This window comes from Amia ocellicauda, chromosome 7 (assembly GCF_036373705.1).
Source record: "Amia ocellicauda isolate fAmiCal2 chromosome 7, fAmiCal2.hap1, whole genome shotgun sequence".
Taxonomy (NCBI): Eukaryota; Metazoa; Chordata; class Actinopteri; order Amiiformes; family Amiidae; genus Amia; species Amia ocellicauda.
Genome location: NC_089856.1, coordinates 5,795,843 through 5,818,821, shown reverse-complemented (window position 1 = coordinate 5,818,821; position 22,979 = coordinate 5,795,843). Strand labels below are relative to the sequence as shown.

The window sequence follows — 22,979 nt, the reverse complement described above, 5'->3', positions numbered from 1 at the left end:
GTATAACTTTTTTGAAATGCGTTTTTCTGGATTCTTTTGTTGTTATTCTGTCTCTCACTGTTAAAATACACCTACCATTAAAATTATAGACTGATCATTTCTTTGTCAGTGGGCAAACATACAAAATCAGCAGGGGATCAAATACTTTTTTCCCTCACTGTATGTGATTTGGATTTGAAGCTTGAAGTTACTGCCAATGATCAAACTCAATATTAAAATAAAAAAACAATGACAGTAACAGTAAGAAACCTGCACCGAGAGCACAAACAAATGAGTCGGAAAATTAGTGCATTGGACGAGATGGGGTAAATGCATGACTGACGTCGAGATAATTTTGTTAATTCTATGTAAGGGAATTAGTTAGATTGTTTCTTTCAACAGCACAACACAGCACAAATCGAGCACAAACGAATGACACCGGTTTGGAGCGATTCGGACAACATGGGGTGGAGAGTGACGTCACACAGCCCAAAAAATTATATTTAATATATCAAACACCAAACCAGCACAAACACAGCAAAAATTAATGGAATCGTTTTGGTGATTATTTAATTATATGGGGTGCCAACTTCACGGAGGTTGATTAATGGTTTAGCTGGGGAAGAGATGGACATAGCCATCTAGGTGGAGAGTCTGTTTGATAGCATTAGGAAGGTAAATAACTGCTCATTTGAGAGCTGTTTCAAGCTGTTTGACGATTTAGTTGTCCGCTACTCTTGATGTGCTTACAATAACTTTAATTGCCAAAAGGATATGAACCACTCTCCCATATTTACTTTGTGACATACTGTTTAAAACAATTAGCCTTTCATTAGAGCCAACCAGGAGTGAGCATGTGAGGTTGTTTTTTGGTCTTATGCAGATCTAACCTTTCTATACTTTTCATGTGCAGATGTAGATGAGTGTGCTGCTGGATACTGTCCAAAAAATTCACAGTGCTTCAAAAGAAACGGAAATTTCTACTGTCAGTGTAAGAGTGGGTTCAAATCATCAACTAGGACTTACAACTTCTCAGATAGAAATGCACAATGTATAGGTAAGAGCTCTGAAATTACAGTTTATGGGTTTGTTTCTTCTCCCATAATGTTCTAACAGGGCATCCATTTTGTTGATTTCACAATACAAACACATTGATTGAAAGGGATAATAAGCTTGTCCATTTAGTCACTAACACATTAACATAGAGACTCTAACCTAATAATTTTACTGGACATTAGAGATCCCCATTGGACCACATTATGTCCTGTCAAAGGTGTGGCAATTATGATGATTTAGTAGTCTGACTATGCCACCCATGTTTGCGTGGGACCCAATATAATTGCACTCCCCATGTAGTCTGGTTCTTTTTATCTATGTAAGGATCACCAGTTTTACAATAGGAGAGAGTATTTCAATGTATCAGTTAATTATTTAGTTTTCTGGTTAAAATCAAGGAGCAGAGCTTTCCCTTCATTCATGGCATATAAAGGTGCCCCGCTACAATTAAAAGGATTCAATATAACACTTAAAATGCACATGTAACCACAAGGAAGCAGCAGAATCTCTCCTCACCAAGTCCCTCTGACAGCTTCACAGACTCCGGTATCTCTACGGTCATCTCATCATCCTCATTGGTTTTCAGTGCCTAGGTTACAGTGTGTTTGAATTTTCACTCAATCTCAAATGGATGTAAATGATGAGTACACAGCTGGTTCCATTTCAAAAAGTATTTCACAGTAAGATAAGGAATAAGGAACATTAAGGAATGAATGGGAACATTTTAGAATGTTTCACATAGATTTCATAGTGACTCGCAGTAACTAGGTATCAAGAAATCCCAAGAGATATTGATTGATGCAACAGGTCAGGCAGTGTCTACTAGTGCATGATACCCCAGCTAGGAATGTTACAATGAACAGTGGGACAGTATTTACAGCAGGATCTTGTTTCCATTCCAGATGTAGACGAGTGCTCCCAAAATCCATCAAAATGTGGCAGTAATGCCCGCTGCACAAACACAGCTGGGAGTTACAAGTGTGACTGTCACACAGGGTTCAGTAACTTTGGGAATGAGACTGGACATTGTACAGGTGAGATGGCATGCAGGTCATGGCTGAGGGAGAGCATTTAGTGAAGGGAATACCAAGAATAACTACTTAAGAGATGCAGCAATTACAGAAAGATCAGGCATGTCTAAGTGGAAGTGTTTGCCTGCACTGTAAATGGTTGCTGTAAAATCCCCTGTATCACTGCAGTCATAGTCAGTAGGGAATGACCTAAGAAAATATTTTTTAATCCCTACATTTTTGGACAAATAGTGTTTGATTAATGTTATGGAAATACATAAACATAAAATCTCCCCGTTTGTTAGTTATTCTTTACTGATTAATTAAGTTTCCAATCTTCTGCTTTTCTTTCAGATGGGAACAGTTTTCTAGAGAATGTCACCTGCCCAAAGGTAAGGCATTAGCAGGCATTTTTATAGTTGTATAGAGGCATAGCCATAGGTTTAAATGGGGATGGGGGGGTTCAGTTATTAACTTATTGGTGCAGACTTTGCTAGCATGGCGTTATCAAAAGCCGCTACTCAACTTACAAGAAAAATGCCCCAATGAAAGATGGTGAGTGAACATGTTGTAGATGGCAAATGTTTTCAGGCAGGAAGTCATTAATTTCAAGTCTGCTAGTGAAAAGAAAGAGCTTTAAAAATATGTGCATTTCTAACGGATTCAGTGTAACGTAATGACTAGCTTTGAACTCTTTGCAGGTTTTAAAATATGTCTTCTCCACAGTGTATCTACTCATTGTCAAATACCTGAAATGTTATGAAAGGTTACTTTTTGCTGTTATTTAGATGTGCCATTTTAAAAGATGAAATTGAGATCACTTTTGAAAATGCATAACATAATCTACATAACAGATAATCCTACTTTCAATACATTTGATTTGTTTTATAATTGTCCCTCTCGAAGCTCCTGCATCCTATGCTCCTTTATCATTTAAGGTTCTCACATACACTGTTTGTACTAACAGCATTTCTGAATTAAGGAAATATATTAATTGTGACCTTCTCACTATGCAAGAAGTGTTCAGTGAAAAGCTTGTGTTTGTAAGCATTTGTAAGACCCTTGGATGCCTTCCTCGAAAATGTGTACCTAAATTATTTAACCATTATGGGGAATAACATTTATAGGCATTTGTCTTGTGTTCTGCAGACTGCCACAAACTCCACAAATCAGTATTGTTTCATAAGTCTTTTGACAGAGGGAATTGAAGGAGTATGTGTCAACTGCAACAAAGAGCAGAAAGTAACGGTGAGTAGGCCTGTAAAATTTGTTTCAAACAAGCATTTTACATCACAAACAGCAGAGCAATAGCACTGCAGGGAGAGCATTGCCAGGCTGAGACAGTGGACCCCTATACCCTGGACTGATACAGTAAGTCTGATAGGTCACCCTAAACAGACAATTTCAAAATACAGACTGAGAACATGTGTTAGTTATTGATTGTCTAAACAGGTTAAGAGTGTCCTTTATTATCCTCTAAACTATTATTATTATTATTATTATTATTATTATTATTATTATTATTATTATTATTATTAACCAAAACACCTTCTTCACTGGTCAAAATTAAATTAAATTAATTCAATTCCTTATTTAAAGGTGACCTAAAATACCTGTTGGATTGGGTCTTTTCAGGAGTAGTTTTAGAGACTCTTGTGCTGGGGAAACTCTGACTGACTTCAGCTCACCCATCCCTGAAAGCACTTATCCAGGTGTGTTCCACCTCACTGGCGATCTGATTCCCAGTCAACTATGACTGAGGGCAGCTTGGATCCAGTGATGTCAGGACTATGGGGCTCAGCCTGTTCCAACATATTAATATATTTTGAATCAGGCTTTGAAAGGGATATTTATTAAATAGATTTAATTTTGCGTTAATCTACAAAAGTATTTATGTTTATTTGTTTGTTCTTCCTCAGGAAGGAGCTAAATATTTACAGAAAGTTTTAAATGATTCTACTTTGTGGCAAAACATGACAGAAAATGAGAGGCCAAAGGCTGGACAACAGATCCTGAATGCTGCAGAGAAGCTGGTGAAATATTTGTATAACAACAGCAAGTTGAATGAACCATATTATCTACAGACTCCAGACATAGGTAGGGAAAATATAAAAGTACATTTTATAGCTTCTCATTTTACAGAGCCGCTTGACTTCTTACATAAAATTATCAGAAACCAGAGGGCCTGTGAATGCAGTTCTATATACAGGAACGCAAATACCTACACACACATTGGGCCTGAGTTTGATCATGGTACAAGGAAGTAATGGAAGGCAGTAACACCCAATTTTAAAGCTAGGGAAAAGCATTATTCAATAGGGACAACCCGGACACCCCTCTGACTTCTTTTTATTGTTTATATTGTTTTAAATATTATTTATGTCATATTGTAGAGTCTCTTTGATATTATGGGGCCCAAAATGACCTCCTAGTTCGCCTGTACGTCAGGCCGGTCCTGGGCAGGACCCTTGCGTAATTCGGGGGGCCCTATGCAACTTGCGTAGAGATTTTGATGCAAATCCAAATGTATAGGATCTCTAATATCCCAGCAATAGTCTTGTGTGGTTCAAAGTAGTCTTTGATTCCCTGATGTGGTTTTTGAGTTGTGTTTTTGTTATCAAGAAAAGGCATGTTTGTTCGTTTGATCTCTTTAACCGCCGTTAGTCCACAATACACAAGCAATTTATTGCTATGAGAACTTGACTCATTTGTGTTTACTCAAGTCTGTCATTATTCTCTGGTTTAAACGAGAAAGTGTTACATAGCTTTAAAGCAACAAAGTGTGAAAACTGTCAGGGTCTGAAAACTTTTGCAAGGCACTGTATTTACATAAAGCAGTTTTAAAAAAAAGTTCAACCAGGAAGCTGGTTACTGTGACTGGAAACTGCTTTAGTTTTTGTCTCTAGTTTCCAAGCCTCCACTTTACACCAAATAAATACATTCATTAAACCGAGCAGTTTTTCTAAATGTTTTTGTCATGGGGATAGTTGGTACATAACAGTCAGAAACATTTTCCCCAGTTCTTGTTGTCAGTTTGTGTCTTAAAATCAAAACAGCTACCTGAAGCTCTGCTCAGTTTAGTATACATTTTAAAATGTGTTTTTTTTCTAATTTTCTTGTTTTGTCATTCATTTTAGAGGTGAACTACATAGCTACAGATTCAACCCGTGTGCTTTTGAAGGTCAGCAACAGCAGCATGGATATTAATCTGGAAGGGGTCGCAGAGACAACAGATCGAGGTAACCAGTGAAATTATCTCTTTTGGTAACAGGTTCTAGTATGTGCTCAGAGTTACAGCATAATTATACACAGTCACTCCTCACTGCATTTCTGTTCCATGCATTAGAAGTGAGAACTGTATTGACGCAATAGATAAGATATATTCACAAAGTACACTGTGTGTTGGGTTGGCCCGCTCGGTTACAGCTGTTGTGAAATGGCAGAAGCCTGTGTGCAGCTTAATGTGAAGTGGCTCAGTAGCCATATCTCAGAAAATACATACAGATACATTAGTCTTTTTTACAATGGTTCAATAAGAAATCTACATTTAACATTATAAAGTGACTTAAATTATGGTGACTGCATCATCAGGCTATAGGAAATGTACACCATAATTAAATACAAACCTGGACTCTGTATAACTCCCGTTAGAATTCAGTGTCTGTTTTCAGTGTCTCCAGCCTGAGACAGACCAGGTTTGGATATTCATAACATACTCCATATTTATTCATATTTGTCTTACTAAATACCAATTCATCATGCAGTCCACTGATATTATAGTACTGTTTACTGGGTTGTATGAGTGTATTCATAATGAATTTCATATGTACTAAAATAGACTCCCTGCAAATATGTGATTTTCCTTCTTAAATCATAGTTAAGCTGGTGAAACTTGAATGCTCAGTTCAAAGGAATTGGGGACTATCAGTGACCAATGAGTAGTTCTAAATTAGGGAAACCAGACATATATTTTTTAAGGTAGTGGGCCAAGGCATGGACAAGGGTGTCTGCTAATAAATAAATAATAATAAAAATAATAATGTTCCTGTAATTGTTTAAATTAACGTCTATGGTTGATTCTTACATACAACTTTAGACCACAATAAAACTGGTAATATATTGAGTGTGCTCTTAGGATGATAGGAATTTCACTCTAGTAGTCATGATACATAATGATTATTTGATTTAAACATTTTTAAATGACATATGTATAGACAACAGCCATCAAGGCTTAAAAAAGCCTAGAGTGTTATGTATAGATATTTAATTTGTATTCTATATTAAGAATCCCATTTTAATGGTTAACTGTAAACTCTCAATCAAGTAGTACTTGGGATGGTATTAAATCAATACTTTGAACCACCTGCTAATAGAAAACTACAGAACTGTACTCAGTTGTGGCTTCATTTTTAGTAAGATGCCACTTTCCTCTAATCATAAATGTAGCCATTATGATGTACAGGTTTGTAGTTTTCTATTAGCGTGTGGCTCAAAGTTTTGATTTAATACGGCCCTTCTTCTACTTATTTACAGCTGAGATCCTACATTTCATGTAAGCCTGTTTTGTGTATTACACAGAATGAATGTAGCTGCTATGTCACTATGTTATTGCTTGATCTGGAATATAACGTCTGTGTCCAGTAAAATGCTCAGAGTGATCAATTGGGCTTTGTCAGTACATTTTGTTTAAATGCTAATTAGCCCCCAACTATCCAGTTCATGAATGACAAACATTTCCTTGTCTCTCCATCCACAGAGTTGTCTCTTTTCTCACTGACACGTATGGAGTATGTGTTAGACCAGTCGTTCTTCAAGGAGGAAAACCTGTCGTCAGCAGAAATGAATTCCCATGTGGTGACAGGCATGCTTGGGCAAAGAAACTACACTGACCTTCCACACCCTGTGAAGTTTACCTTTCAGAATAAGATGGTAAGTACAGTTGTGACAGTATTATTGACATAGTTGTATAAAGAGAAGTGTAAGAAAGACTTATATTGTATATTTTCATGAAAGCTTTCATTCTATTTCTCATTCATGTGTGTATTCAAATATAAAATTAGTCAACAGAAAAAAGGAAAGGAGGTGTTTCATTGTTTATTGTTTTAGTTTAAATAAATACAATTAAATGTTCCCCTGAGGAGTCTTCAAGCGCAATGTACTGATTGTGGTCTGAAACAACAAACTAAGACAAACATCCAGAATAATTAAGGAAGAACAAACAAGTGAAGTTCAGTGGTCAATGCATGCCAGGGCTGTACACTGTGAGAGTGGGGTGCTGGCATCTCTCGACCGTGAAATAAAAGCCAGTTAAAAAGGGAAAGCTGAGGAGCATGTGCTCAATGCAGTCTGGCTCAGCACTGATAGCTGTGTGTGATCATCAGGTATAGGGTACCGGTCTGACACAGGTCCTCAACCCTGCACCCCCAGACAGGGCTGACCTGCTGCAAATGTGCTGCCTCAAATCATAAGCAATGCATTGTGTGCAACATGTAACTGTGGTAAACAATAGAAAGAATCAAGTATTTTAAGATACTTTCCCTATTCAACATTGTATTCCATTTACATTTAAAGTAACTTCACACTAATTACAACAGTACAATTATGTCTATAACAGAAGCAATTCACTTATCCATAAGACCTCCAACAATTTAAACAAAATGCTTAGACTGACATGCCACTAAGAAATGACTAATGCATGTGATGTCATTTTGCAGAACAAAACTAGAGGGAAACAGGTGATCTGTGTCTACTGGAAACAGGACCACTGGACCCGTGAAGGCTGTAAGTCTTCGAGGTCAAATGAAACTCACACAGAATGCAGCTGCACACATCTGTCCAGCTTTGCTGTCATAATGTCAACGAAGCCAATGCAGGTATTTCTTTATGGCACAGTGCAAATAATCTGAACATAGGTCTGAATGAATATACAATCCTCACTACGGAAAGACATTCAAATTAATATTAGTAACACCTCATAGTTCACTGTAGCACACCATTGTTAAACCATTGTTGATGGATCCACAATCCATTAATCAGAAAGCACCTCAATTTGCAAAAACATTTTAACATAGTGTCTCAAATTAGTCTGGCTTATAATGTGACCAAGATATTACAACAAAAAAACACTATGAAAATAACAGTATATCATTTTGCGTTTCAGAATAATCCAATATTAAACATCGTTGAATATGTCCTTGTGGCCGTGAGCCTGTTCTTCCTTGGCTTGGCCATTATAACTTTCATCTGCTGCCACTCGGACCCCAGGATCAGCACCACGTCTCGTCTGCATTTGAGCATCTGCCTCTTCCTGGCACACTTTATTTTTGTAACAGTGGAACGCAGGAGTGAAATGAAGGTATACCCTTTCACAGTAGTTACATTACGTTACGAGTTAAACAATACCTCAAATGAATACTCAGTGTCCCCAGAATCGGACTCCTAAATGTGTCGATCACTGTTTCTAGGAAAAACATACTGATATTATTATAATTTTGGTAATACTTAAGAAATGATGTCATTAATAAATGATTCGTACCTAGTTTATTAAACAGTTAGGAACAATTTATAAATTAATTTTTGAATTATCAATAATCCTTTATAAAATATAAATATAAAGGGTGCTGCCAAATACTGCAACACTGGTGTTCTCAATCATGTGTTATAAATCACATATTAATATATATATACATTGCATCACAATATGTAATTTGATACATTGATATACTAAGTATTCCAATCAGAGCCACGAATAGTATTACTGTAAATGAGTACAATAGTCATGCAGTATTTTATGGGATTGGCAAATGTAAACTTTTATTCAAAATGAAGATCACCATAACATCGGTTGTGAGAACTGTGGTAGTATCGTCATACTACAGTCATAATTGGGCTGATTTGTGTCAAATTTGTAGCAGCAACACTCCTATTGGTAGTGTATGCCATGTGGTTCAAGGGGTTAGTGGTTCTGCAGCAGGAATTTAACTTTATATTCTATTATTTATGAATAATTTGTTAATGATACCTTAATCTAAAGTGTTACCATTATTATATATATTTTTTAAATGTCCCTCTTTCATAATACATTTGAAATGGGAGAGTGGGCAGAGTGGGTTGGGTTTGAGTGTGGGAGAGGCAGATCTCCAAATCCTGCTGGCCCTTTTCCCCTTCCCTTGATTCTTCATTTCAGCATTGGTTGCTGGATGTTTGAGTTTTGGTTGATTAAGAAAGACCCTTTGCGTAGAGACTGTTCTTGATGGCTGAATAAATGTCAGTCATAATGCCCATGTGCAGGTGTTGTGTGCAGTGATAGCAGCAGTCCTCCATTACCTCTTCTTGGCCTGCTTCACCTGGATGAGTCTGGAGGCTGTGTACCTGTTCCTAAAAGTGAGAAACCTGAAGGTCATCAAACCCAGTCGCCACCAAGCACTACGAAGGAGATACCAACTGCTGGTTGGGTACGGCATCCCTGCCATCATTGTGGCCGTGTCTGCAGGAGTGTTTCCAGGTGGCTACGGGAGGGAGGATGAGTAAGTCTTTCCTCTCTCTACAGTCCTGTCAACTAGGAAGAGCACGACCTAACAGGCAGTCGAGGGTTTCTATATACCTGGTTATATGTTCAGAATGATGTCACTGTTGACTAAAAATTATAATTATTAGTATTATTATAACATTATTGAGCAGATGCCTTTGTCCAACCTGACATATAAGTTAAGAGGTCACAATCTGAGCACAAATAAGGATTTGATACACAAATATCTTTACAGTAACAAATAAAAATTACTTGAACTTTTTTGAAATTATTATTGCTTCCGTTTTGTAGGTGCTGGCTGACACTTGAAAGAGGTTTTTACTGGAGTGCTCTTGGTCCAATTTGCTTTTTCATCACAGTATGTACATTTATTTATCTATTTATTTATGTATCAATCTACCTATTTATGTATTTATTTATTTATAGTGTATTCACGAATCCTTAAGTCAGTTCCAAAATAAAATACACATAGAGACTATTTTAATAAAATGAAAATAAATAAAAAATATCTAGTACTAATGATGCAGAAAACTGTTTTTAATCAGGAAAAGCTGTGATGCATGAACCCAACTACCATTTAAACCTACCTTAAAATAATATAATTTAAATGCAAACACCTATTTTTGTTCCAGGTTAACACCATTCTGTTTATTGCAATTGTGTGGTGCATTCAATCATCTCTGTCTGAGCTCAATGCTGACCTGTCAAAGATTAAAGATACCAGGTGAGGGAAGACATCAAATATTCCATGTACAATGAAATCTGATGTATAATGCCTGATCAACAAGATTTCAAGCAATTCACTATGAGTGCTGCCTTAATTTGTCCTGCAAGGTGTAGGGATCTGACTTTGTTAAACTAATCCTGAGGTTACGGCTCATGAATGCAATGAAACCATTTTGAATGTGGTGTTTAAAACAGTATAAAACCACTCTATACCTGAAGCTATTCATTTTATTCTCTTTTGTTTAGAATGATGACTTTCAAGTGCTTTGTGCAGTTTGTCATACTGGGCTGCTGCTGGGTCTTGGGCTTCCTGACAGAGACCCTGGTTTTTAAAATCATGTTTGTCATCATCAGCTCTCAGCAGGGCATGTTCATCTTTATTGTGTACTGCCTGCTCAATGCAGAGGTGAGTGATTTCTGTGCCAAAAACCCCAAGGTCTGAAACTGATTCAGACCTTTACATATTGGAGGAAAATGGAGACAATTGAATCATTTTCCTCACACAATAATATATTGTAATTTCAGAAGCATACAGTACTTGTGTCACTTGGGATAATCCAAGCAGTGATATTGGAATGCAAAATGTCCTTTTTTATATATTTTTGGTCAATTAAGGGAATTATTTCCCAGACACAGGATAGCAGGATAAAGCAAGGACTATATTGTTTCATGAGACTCTGATATTTTCATTCTACAGCTTGCCCTGTCTACAGAATGCATTTCTCCAATCCCAGCAGCAATATGCAATATACACTCACCTAAAGGATTATTAGGAACACCTGTTCAATTTCTCATTAATGCAATTATCTAACCAACCAATCACATGGCAGTTGCTTCAATGCATTTAGGGGTGTGGTCCTGGTCAAGACAATCTCCTGAACTCCAAACTGAATGTCTGAATGGGAAAGAAAGGTGATTTAAGCAATTTTGAGCGTGGCATGGTTGTTGGTGCCAGACGGGCCGGTCTGAGTATTTCACAATCTGCTCAGTTACTGGGATTTTCACGCACAACCATTTCTAGGGTTTACAAAGAATGGTGTGAAAAGGGAAAAACATCCAGTATGCGGCAGTCCTGTGTTGGCAAAAATGCCTTGTTGATGCTAAAGGTCAGAGGAGAATGGGCCGACTGATTCAAGCTGATAGAAGAGCAACTTTGACGGAAATAACCACTCGTTACAACCGAGGTATGCAGCAAAGCATTTGTGAAGCCACAACACGTACAACCTTGAGGCGGATGGGCTACAACAGCAGAAGACCCCACCGGGTACCACTCATCTCCACTACAAATAGGAAAAAGAGGCTACAATTTGCACAAGCTCACCAAAATTGGACAGTTGAAGACTGGAAAAATGTTGCCTGGTCTGATGAGTCTCGATTTCTGTTGAGACATTCAGATGGTAGAGTCAGAATTTGGCGTAAACAGAATGAGAACATGGATCCATCATGCCTTGTTACCACTGTGCAGGCTGGTGGTGGTGGTGTAATGGTGTGGGGGATGTTTTCTTGGCACACTTTAGGCCCCTTAGTGCCAATTGGGCATCGTTTAAATGCCACGGCCTACCTGAGCATTGTTTCTGACCATGTCCATCCCTTTATGACCACCATGTACCCATCCTCTGATGGCTACTTCCAGCAGGATAATGCACCATGTCACAAAGGTCGAATCATTTCAAATTGGTTTCTTGAACATGACAATGAGTTCACTGTACTAAACTGGCCCCCACAGTCACCAGATCTCAACCCAATAGAGCATCTTTGGGATGTGGTGGAACGGGAGCTTCGTGCCCTGGATGTGCATCCCACAAATCTCCATCAACTGCAAGATGCTATCCTATCAATATGGGCCAACATTTCTAAAGAATGCTTTCAGCACCTTGTTGAATCGATGCCACGTAGAATTAAGGCAGTTCTGAAGGCGAAAGGGGGTCAAACACAGTATTAGTATGGTGTTCCTAATAATCCTTTAGGTGAGTGTACTTGTCATCCATTCAACTGAAACAACTTCTAAACATAACACCCTTATCCACAATATTTTTTTTCTCCCCACTGTTCTCGACAGACAATTAATGATGATTACCTATTCTATCCAATCAAATGCTTGTTTATAGGCATAAAAAAATCCTGTTCAAAAATTTAAGAGTTTAAGCATTGAAGACTTATTTCTATTACATGTTGTATTATCATTGGTATGAATTGTATTATATTGTGATTTTTAAGTTAAAGACAATAGTTTAGTAGTTGAATGAGAAATCGCAGGAGAAGTGAAGTTCATAGGGAGTAGAAAGAGTTTTGTATTTAATTGGGATAGCGACAGTAAAGGTGAATTTGTGGGATTTGCTCAGGGCCGACCAGACGAACAGGCAGACTGGGCGATCACCAAGGGCCCCAGAATATCAAAGGGTCCCTACAATTTGACAAATTTTATTTTACCAAAACATAAATAAAAGTTCCAACAAAGCACTTTTGCACTGAGAGCAATATGCAGACTCTGAGCACAGTGACTGAGATGCAGCACGAGCAACCCTAAAAACTTGAACTAGTGCGGGAGGGGAGGGTTAGGAGCAGGTTACAGGGCTATGAGGCGGAGAGAGAGATTACATCTTTTAGAAGAGCAGACCCGTTGGGTGCAGAAAAGAGAAAGAGGAGACAAGGATGAGAAGGCACAAGGTAGAGATATGTTACAGACAGTGGCCTAGCCAGGAATTTGTGGAGGGGGGGCAGAATTAATCCATAGCAGAATTAATCATTTAAGTGGGGGATCTTGGGGGTTTCCTCCATAAAATGTTGACAATTGGAGACCTCAAATGCATGAGTTTGTAATTTTGAAAAACTTCAACTTTGATTAAATCAGGGTGATTTTGACTGAAACATATCTTTGCTTCACAACCAAATATCACTATAGGACACATCCAGTGAAAAATCACACATCAACCAACATTATGCAGGAAAACTAGATGCAGTTTCTAGTGTTGTCAAACACAGAGATCTATTTTGTTGCAGTTCTGTAATTGAAACGGGTGAGGATGCACAACTTTACATTTGTGCGCTTGTTAGAAATATGCATCTTCATTGGAAATCAGCTGTTTCTGCCGCTGATGTAGGAGTTGCTAGGTGAAGACTAGTCTCCTGTTGTGATACCAGAATTCATGTATAACAAAATATCTCCATACATGTGTTTGAGGTCCTTATTTATGTAAGGTGCGCTAGCCCATAAAGTCTGTCTTCTGTAGGCCTAATAGTGGATTGCAAATATGTTATCAGTAGTTTTAGCTCACTGAACATCACTTGTAATATGAGCACATTACAAGTGACATAACCCTCTGAATAAATCAGTATAGTATTAAGTCTTCTGCTTCAACATATTTATCTGATTAGGCTAGCATGTATAGACAGTTTTGGGGTGCCAAATGTGCACCTGATGTGTTAGGTTCAAATCCCGCGGGGAGCTCCATTTGCACTTCAAATAAGATATGGCCACTGGATATGCGTGTATACTGCTAAGAAGTAGGGATACACCGATCCAGTAATGGCATTGGAAATTTAGACATGATTGTCATAATGTATCGTGAATGTGCTGTAAAGATGTGAGTCTTTGTAGTGCTGGGTTGTTCAGAACAAAATTATGAGCTCTGCAATATGGAGTTATTTTACGCTCGAGTTGCAAACTTTCTAATGCAAGTGTTTCGAGGGGTGGCAGTAGTGTTGTAAATTACAACACCAGTAATTTAATTAAGCACATGAAGAAGCATCGTGCAAAAGAACATGCTGAATTCATTCAGGCTAGCGCTAAAAATAAAGACAGGGCTAAGCAGCTAAGCAAACATTGGAGGACTCATTTCAAAAACGTGAAAAGCTATCAGAAGACAGCATCAAAGCTAAGAAAATAACCAATAATTGAATTAATTGTAAGTTAACTGAATTAATTGTTCTTGATGACCAACCCCTCTCAGTTGTTGACAATGTTGGATTTGGTCATTTAATGGAACATTTAGTGCCACGCTACAGTTTGCACGTTGCAATTGGTCATGCACGAAGGGCTGCCATCACAGCGTAGTGTCAGTAATGCTCTGGCTAACGAGTGGAAGAATGTGGGCCACTTTAAACACTCACAACTGGCATATGCATGTCTGGAGGATATCCAAGTTGATTTTAAAATGTCCCCGAAACGTCTGCAGCAGGATGTACAGACAAGATGGAACAGCACGCACTACATGATAGAGAGCCTCCTTGAGCAAAAGCGGCCATTGAGTACCTATGCAGCTGACCATGATTTAACAGCAAAACTACCTGCCAACCTGTGGGGGTTGAAAACCATTATGGTTCTATCGCCCTTTGAGGAGCTGACCAGGGAGAAAAGCTCCTTGTCTGCCTCTGCAGCTAATGTTATCCCTGCTATCACTGTCCTCAAACGACTTCTCACTTGAAAAAATTAGACTGACCAAGGAATCAAAACAATGAAAAGCACCCTTCTGGAAGCGGTGAATAAAAGATTCAGCAACTTAGACTCTGAAATACTGTACTCAGTTGCTACTTTTTTGGATCCCAGATACAAAGACAGGTAGGTCTATCCATCCATCCATCCATCTATCCAACTGTCTTCAAAACTGCTTAACCTGGTGAGGGTCATGGGGAAGCCAGAGCTGATCCTGGCAGGCATAGGGCACAAGGCAGGAATACAACCAGGATGGGATACCAGTCCATCGCTGGGCAACAGACAGGTAGGTCTAGTAGTCATATTATAAAATACATTATTATTATTATTATTATTATTATTGACATGTTCAATTATTTTTATCAGTCTTTGGAAGGTTGTTTTTATTAGGCATACTTAGTTATAAAGAATGTTTATTCAGGTACTTCAAGGACACACTGAGACCTCTAAGCATGCAAAGGACACACTGACACAAGAGATGGAAAAGTTGGAGGAAGCATTAAGGGGCACAACTTAAATAGGATCAGAACCAGCAGAAAAGTTTAGATGCTGGAACCACAAAGAACAGCTTTGAGAGCTTATTTGACATAGTCCTGGAGGAGGGTAAAGAACCTGGGACTACAAGCTGCACAAGTGCTGTTCAAGTGGAGATATATCTGACAGAACAAACCATTCCACACTCAGAATATCATAAGAACATAAGAACATGAGAAAGTTTACAAAGGAGAGGAGGCTATTCGACTCATCGTGCTCGTTTGGTGTCCATTAATAACTTATTCCTCGGTTCCACCAGGGATGGGCAGTATTTATGATACATGTATTTAAAATACTAATTTCAAATATAAAATAGGATTTTGTCATTTGTATTTGATACGGTTGATAGAAAATATGAAGCCATTTCCATCAAAATACTTTAGTGTTTTGGATTTTGTAGTTTAAAAATACTGTAAAATACTTTGTGAGTGTGATGTCCTCTAGGAACAAAGGAAAGGATCCAAGTGCAAGCTTTTAGAGTTGAAGCAGATAATCCAATAAGGGCAAAACGAGAGAGCATAAACAGGGACAGTCCAGGTCAAACGATCAAGCGAACAGGCTAGTAGGGAGATCCGAAAGGGGTAAACGAGAGAAGGAAGCAAGAGGTCAAAAATACACAGGAAGGCAATCAAGAAACAAGGCTTAGAAATGATCCAGGAGAGAATGCAAGAGTTTGTGATGAATCTAGGAAACAGAGGGGTTTAAGTACTGTGAAGGAGAGAGGGATTGAACAAGGTGAATGAAGGATTGACCAATAATAGGAGAGGAGGACAGAACAGGTGCACCTGGTAGGGAAGAATGTGGAAAGACTGGTTTGACTGGATAAAGGAAAGGAGAAGCACTAAACTAGTATTCGGGAGAGGGAGACCTCTGGTGGTGAACTAAGGTAGAAACAGGGGAGACCGTGACAGTGAGAAGTCTACATGATGACATCATAAAAATGCTGAGATCAGAACAGAAAATTGATCCAGAAGAAGAAGGTCAAGGTGAGAAACATGTAGGTTGCCAACTTTACATCGATTGTAGCATAAATTGCTCAAATATTTAACAGTTCATGTACTTTCAGCCTATGTTAAGTTTTCGTTGGTTAAAAAAAATAATAGCGTTTCAGTGTTGTACAATTTTACATTATAATGCCACGATATGGTGTAACTTGTTAAATGCACACACGTGTGCCTTATTGTCATTAACAACGTTATGTTAACAACATTAACAACCATCCACCACTCCTTGGCAAGCTCTGTTGCTACTTTCTGATTATGTTTCTGGATACATTTAAAATCAAAACATATTGATCATTTAATAATTGTTGACAAAGTGCTAAAATGTTTGTTTTCAACCTCCAAATAAGTGTCCAATGATTGATAAATAAATAATTGATTGCTAAATGATTGTACCCTAATTGAAGTAGCCGTTTATTAGCATCATGATTTTGCTTACCATTGCATGAATGATTGCCTGACACATAATTTATTATTATATTTATGATTAACAATCAAATGATTCATTACTTAGAAACTAGTTGCTATGAATAAAGGTCCATCAGTTGACTTCTTATGAATGACTTATTTGTCATTGAGTCAGTGTTGCTGATGAAAAGTAGGCCCTTCATTACAAAACACCAAGTAACTTAATTAGGATACAATTATGAGTCATTAGCAAACTGTTAGTTAAACATTAAACTGTTGGTTACTTTAAAACTAACCTTCATCTGGGTGATGACAGGGATGTGTGAATATTTGATCTGTTAACTGGTTGCATATGTCAGAATTATCGCATGACTTGTTAGGCAGAGTTAAGCTGTTGCTATCAAACATTGTCTACTTAATCAGCTGAGTCAGTTTACTGGTGAAAGGATAAATCAAATAGGCCGATAGAAGGAAGGTTTGCAAAGTGATTTCATGCTCCCTTGTAAAAGTATTTTTAGTATTTTTAAAATACAAAAATACAGTAGTTTATTTTGATATATGGTGTGGCTGCTGTATTTTGTAGTTTTTTTGATAAACTTAAAATTAAGGTATTTGGTATCATATTTTAAAATACATTTTGATGTATCTTTGCCCATCCCTGGGTTCCACTGACTTAAGTGTCTATGCCATGCCATGCTGTGCCGGACACGTCCGTCCTTGGACGCATTCCAGAGCTTTTTGAAAAACCAGGCCATTGTAGCAAGTCCGTCCCTGTTGTGGGAGAAGCAGAGCTATTGTGGGTTTGGTTTATTTAGTTTTAATAACAAACAGAAAACACTATGAGCGATAGAGACTGATGTGGAAAGGACTTTTGTGTCTATTTTATTATTTATGCTTTACATGATTGGAGACAGCGTAATAAATACACGTTTATGTTAAGAGATATTAGGTAGAGCTAAACATGTATAGACAACTTTATATTTAGACAAGCATTACGTTACCGTAAGAAAACATTTCCATGTGCAACAATAAAAATACATATTTGCTATTTATTATTATTACTGTTAGTATTGTAATCATCATCAAGATATGTGCTTGTAGATATGTATTTTAAACGTCACAACTTCGATCCGATTATTATCCTTCAGTTTGTTAAGTAGTCACGGCAATCTGTGTTCGGCAAGATTTTAACACACTCGGATATTAACTGTAAGTAGTAATTTGTTTCTGTATGTGGATTTCACTCTATGCTGCTAATAAAACTAATTTCTTCATGATCCCACATGGCACTTGAGATTATATCTTCTGACATAATATAGCTGGTCTTCTGTCTATCTGTCTACAAGTCCAGCACACATCTCCGCTTCTGAAAGAGAAGTATTTCCTCAGTGGGGTGACGGATGCTTAAGGCCACGTCTGGCAGCAGATAGTTAACCATCCACAAAACCTGGACATGTTCAGACGCTTAAGCCAGTGGAAATGGGGCATAAGGATACTTCCAGGCAGCACTGTGGAGTAGTGGTTAGGGCTCTGGACTCATGACTGCAATAATAATAATATCCAGTCTAGTTTTGAATGTTCCCAAATTGTCACTTCAACCACATCTCTGGGGAGTTTGTTCCAGATGCCTTTCATGATTTTGAAGACTTGAATCAAGTCCCCACATAGTCTCCTCTGTTCCAGGGTGAAAAGGTTCAGTTCCTCAGTCTCTCAGTAGGACATTCCCTTCAGACCTGGAATAAGTCTGGTTGCTCTCCTCTGAACTGCCTCTAGAGCAGCAATATCTTTCTTGAAGTGTGGAGCCCAGAACTGTCCACAGTATCCAGATGAGCTCTAACTAGTGCATTGTACAGTCTGAACGTTACTTCACTTGTTTAAAACCCTCTCCACTAAAGTAATTACCCAGTGCTTTTAACCCCAGGGGGCTGTCTGTTTTTATATATGGTTGTATGTGTGCTGCACCGTAACAAGTTCCTAACAGTCTTCTTACAGAATAGCTATGCACACATACATACAGTAATGGGTAGTAATGTTGCAGTGTACACCCAGCACCAGCAAGATATGCTGCAGGGTGACCGGCCTCACACAGACACAATTCACCCCCTCATATGTTCTCCATATGAGCATATATAACCATGAGTGCATTCACTTATCATAGAGCCATAGAACATACACAGGCACATACACTCACCTAAAGGATTATTAGGAACACCATACTAATACTGTGTTTGACCCCCTTTCGCCTTCAGAACTGCCTTAATTCTACGTGGCATTGATTCAACAAGGTGCTGAAAGCATTCTTTAGAAATGTTGGCCCATATTGATAGGATAGCATCTTGCAGTTGATGGAGATTTGTGGGATGCACATCCAGGGCACGAAGCTCCCGTTCCACCACATCCCAAAGATGCTCTATTGGGTTGAGATCTGGTGACTGTGGGGGCCAGTTTAGTACAGTGAACTCATTGTCATGTTCAAGAAACCAATTTGAAATGATTTGACCTTTGTGACATGGTGCATTATCCTGCTGGAAGTAGCCATCAGAGGATGGGTACATGGTGGTCATAAAGGGATGGACATGGTCAGAAACAATGCTCAGGTAGGCCGTGGCATTTAAACGATGCCCAATTGGCACTAAGGGGCCTAAAGTGTGCCAAGAAAACATCCCCCACACCATTACACCACCACCACCAGCCTGCACAGTGGTAACAAGGCATGATGGATCCATGTTCTCATTCTGTTTACGCCAAATTCTGACTCTACCATCTGAATGTCGCAACAGAAATCGAGACTCATCAGACCAGGCAACATTTTTCCAGTCTTCAACTGTCCAATTTTGGTGAGCTTGTGCAAATTGTAGCCTCTTTTTCCTATTTGTAGTGGAGATAAGTGGTACCCGGTGGGGTCTTCTGCTGTTGTAGCCCATCCGCCTCAAGGTTGTACGTGTTGTGGCTTCACAAATGCTTTGCTGCATACCTCGGTTGTAACGAGTGGTTATTTCAGTCAAAGTTGCTCTTCTATCAGCTTGAATCAGTCGGCCCATTCTCCTCTGACCTTTAGCATCAACAAGGCATTTTCGCCCACAGGACTGCCGCATACTGGATGTTTTTCCCTTTTCACACCATTCTTTGTAAACCCTAGAAATGGTTGTGCGTGAAAATCCCAGTAACTGAGCAGATTGTGAAATACTCAGACCGGCCCGTCTGGCACCAACAACCATGCCACGCTCAAAATTGCTTAAATCACCTTTCTTTCCCATTCAGACATTCAGTTTGGAGTTCAGGAGATTGTCTTGACCAGGACCACACCCCTAAATGCATTGAGGCAACTGCCATGTGATTGGTTGGTTAGATAATTGCATTAATGAGAAATTGAACAGGTGTTCCTAATAATCCTTTAGGTGAGTGTATATAGGTGTATTATTTCCTTGTTTATACATTTATTTTAATTTAATTTAATCAGTCATATATGACTAATTCCAGTATTGGAGTCATATCCAACTAATCAAGATTGTTGGTTGTGGTGGCTGTAGGCTACCTATAACAAATTTCACACTTTATTACTAATCTCTGTTGGCACATTGGTTTAGGAACAGTGCTGCAAACCAAGCTTTGTGGGTTTGAATTCTGAAGTGAGGCTGTAATTTTTCCTTTTTTAAATTATATATTATTATTTATTTATTTCCCTTAAGTTAAATGAGAACGAACAAATAAAAGGCGATGAATAAGGCATTTACACTGAATGCGGAGAGGTGAACCAGTCACCGGGCTTGATGGCCTGGGACATGGTGCGCAGGTTGAGTATCTTGAAGCGCAACACCTTGAGGTGGCAGTTCAGGCGCCTCAGATCCAAGATGGGGCGGAAACCGCCATCTTTCTTGGGCACATGAAAGTATGGGGAATAAAATCCCTTTTGCTGCCCCAGCGGTGGCACTTCGCGGATTGCTCGCTTCTCCAGGATAGCGGCGATTTTGATGCGAAGCACCGCACACTGCAACAGGTCCCTCACTCGCATCCACACTACGCCGGAGGTGGACATGCCTGAAATTGTAGGGAGTAGCCAACTGATACAATTTGGAGCACCCTAGAGTCTTGGCCGTTGCAGGTGCGGTAGCGGCAGCTGGCGCAGCAGCGGGAGCAGGAGGATATACAAGCGCGGGGCTTGCTGCTGTATCCATCACCAGAGCCCTGGAGCATGGACGGAACAGATTTGGGTTAGCTATCAATAATAATAACTAAAAAAAACAAATAGAGAAGAGAAATAAATGGTGGTGACAGCACAGACATGAAGCCAGCCAACCAGATAATAATAATTATTATTGTAAAAACAATAATAATAATAATAAGTCTAATGCACAGACAAGACACAGAGAGCTCACGTTCTCGGTCCAGGCGAAGTGGCAAAAGAGGACAAACCTGAGCTGACGTCACGTTTTATGGAATAGAAAGTGGGAAGGGACCAGTTCTGAGTGACGAGCGCAGGGGCCGATGGTAGTGACGTTTCGATCAAGTTCCTATGGCAGTGCGCAGAAACCCCTCCCCCTTGGACAGTGCTTCTAACTTGAAAGATAACGTGCTGTTGCTTTAATACCGTGGCTTATTAACATATGGTAATGAATCGGTAATTTGAAACATGACATGCAAATGTATTCCGGGCTGACATTAAACATGCACATAGCGCAACCGAATTTGAATTGCTTGAAAGCCTTATTTAAACCATTTTGGGATATTTGTGCGGCGCATTCATCCAATAACTGTAAAAAACTGTGTTCAAACAGTGGGAATAACAGCGCACCATGGAGTGGCGCAGGGGGGGTTGCTATATTCAAATGTCTCACAACAATTTGCACCATGTTTGAATCTCTCCTTTTTTGCACAGAAATTCTGTGAAGTTTGAATATCAGGCCCATGGAATACCCCTTATTGGATTAAGGACCAGTGTTTAACAGCTGAGTTTCTTAGTAGCCCCTGTAAAATATTTCCCTTTTTTGTGCTTTGTTTAGGTGAGAAGGAAGTACAGGACGTGGCTTGGCAGCAACAAGAAAATGTTTACTCTTTCTAGATCATCAAAAGACAATACAGTGGTAAGATGTGCTGTTGATCTAAATAATGGACATTATTCAATAATTCAGTGTAATTTACCTAATTGTGATTGACCAGATATTGATTCACTTTGTTTTTGGTCCACCAGCCAGTCAATATCTTGGAAGATATAGCTAAGTAATTTTAAAGCCATATATGGAAAATTTGGTTGATGCTAGAGAAAGTATTAACCAACTAGAAGTTTCCTGTGACAAGGATACATGAATGTAGGAGTATAGCAAAATGAGTTGGTTTTCAGCCCTAAATTACCTACAGGACTGGATTTCTGTCTCCCAAAGAGAAAGAGGGGCTCTGATTGTCTGGTTGAAAAGCATGTATCCTTTAATTGGCCTCTCAATCAACTCAATTAGAAACCTCAGGGACATTTCCAGCCAGGCCAGTCCAAACTGGGCCAAGTGCTTGAGACGGATGGTTTCAGTTCTTCTTTGCTTTACTTAAAGACCTTGTCATTTCACACAATGATATGTTTGTAGTTTGTTACTCTTCCTTTCCAAAATAGGCAAAGTGCTGTTTTTTGTTCCCATTCATCTGGTCTGCCTTCTGCCACAAATGTGCTTCTGGGTCCTCATGACACACAGTCAAGCCTGCCATCAGTAAATTATTGATTGATTGATTGATTGATTGATGTAGCTATATGGAATGTTAAAGGTCCACTCCATACTTCACAGTAATGTTTTTATGGCACATGTCAGGTGAGCTCAACTGAATATTATGACCCAATCAAAACAACAGAATGTAATCTGCCTGAACTCCCCTAGACAAAATTAATGCTGAAGACCTGTCTTACTGCTTGACTAATTTGTGGTTGTATTGAGGCCTTGTTGTCGCGTGTATTATGCCCCTTTGAATGCAAGCAGTCTATAGAAAGAGTGAATTAATCATTTAACAGAATGGTGGATCCCAAGCCATGATGGATGAATCAATAAATAAATACAAACATTTATACATACAATATGTAGAAATTAGAATTGCTTGTCTGATGTGCTTTGACCACTACAATAATAATAATACAATTTATGTTGTTTTTTTATTTTATTCTAGGCTGAAACAGATTTACAAAGTTATGAGTTACAATGAACAACCTGCAAAGATACGAAGATTGATTGATTGACGTTCCCCTTTTTGGAAAGCCTTTCTCTTAAAAGTCTACATGCTTTGAATTAAACCTGTAAATGTTTTTTTTTATGTTGTTTTTTTAACAACAA

The 22,979-nt window shown here is 38.7% G+C and overlaps 1 protein-coding gene across 1 annotated transcript; it reads left to right on the top strand.

The window, feature by feature from the left end:
* The first annotated feature begins 897 nt into the window (after positions 1 to 897).
* Positions 898 to 22,979, top strand: LOC136752622 (adhesion G protein-coupled receptor E3-like). The gene is made up of 15 exons (XM_066708105.1): positions 898 to 1,036; positions 1,938 to 2,069; positions 2,400 to 2,437; positions 3,195 to 3,293; positions 3,965 to 4,142; positions 5,183 to 5,284; positions 6,802 to 6,974; positions 7,760 to 7,918; positions 8,206 to 8,400; positions 9,336 to 9,571; positions 9,865 to 9,931; positions 10,206 to 10,297; positions 10,546 to 10,705; positions 21,675 to 21,755; positions 22,816 to 22,979. Exons 5-15 carry the CDS (start codon positions 4,019 to 4,021, stop codon positions 22,849 to 22,851), a joined length of 1,425 nt encoding a protein of 474 aa, XP_066564202.1. The 5' UTR covers positions 898 to 1,036; positions 1,938 to 2,069; positions 2,400 to 2,437; positions 3,195 to 3,293; positions 3,965 to 4,018; the 3' UTR covers positions 22,852 to 22,979.

What these genes read in the sequence shown, in the direction of transcription:
- LOC136752622 (XM_066708105.1), top strand. Translation starts at nt 4,019, where the DNA reads ATGACAGAAAATGAGAGGCCAAAGGCTGGACAACAGATCCTGAATGCT. An exon ending in ACTGCCTGCTCAATGCAGAG is followed by an intron (nt 10,706 to 21,674) that starts GTGAGTGATTTC and finishes TGCTTTGTTTAG; the next exon opens with GTGAGAAGGAAGTACAGGAC. An exon ending in CATCAAAAGACAATACAGTG is followed by an intron (nt 21,756 to 22,815) that starts GTAAGATGTGCT and finishes ATTTTATTCTAG; the next exon opens with GCTGAAACAGATTTACAAAG.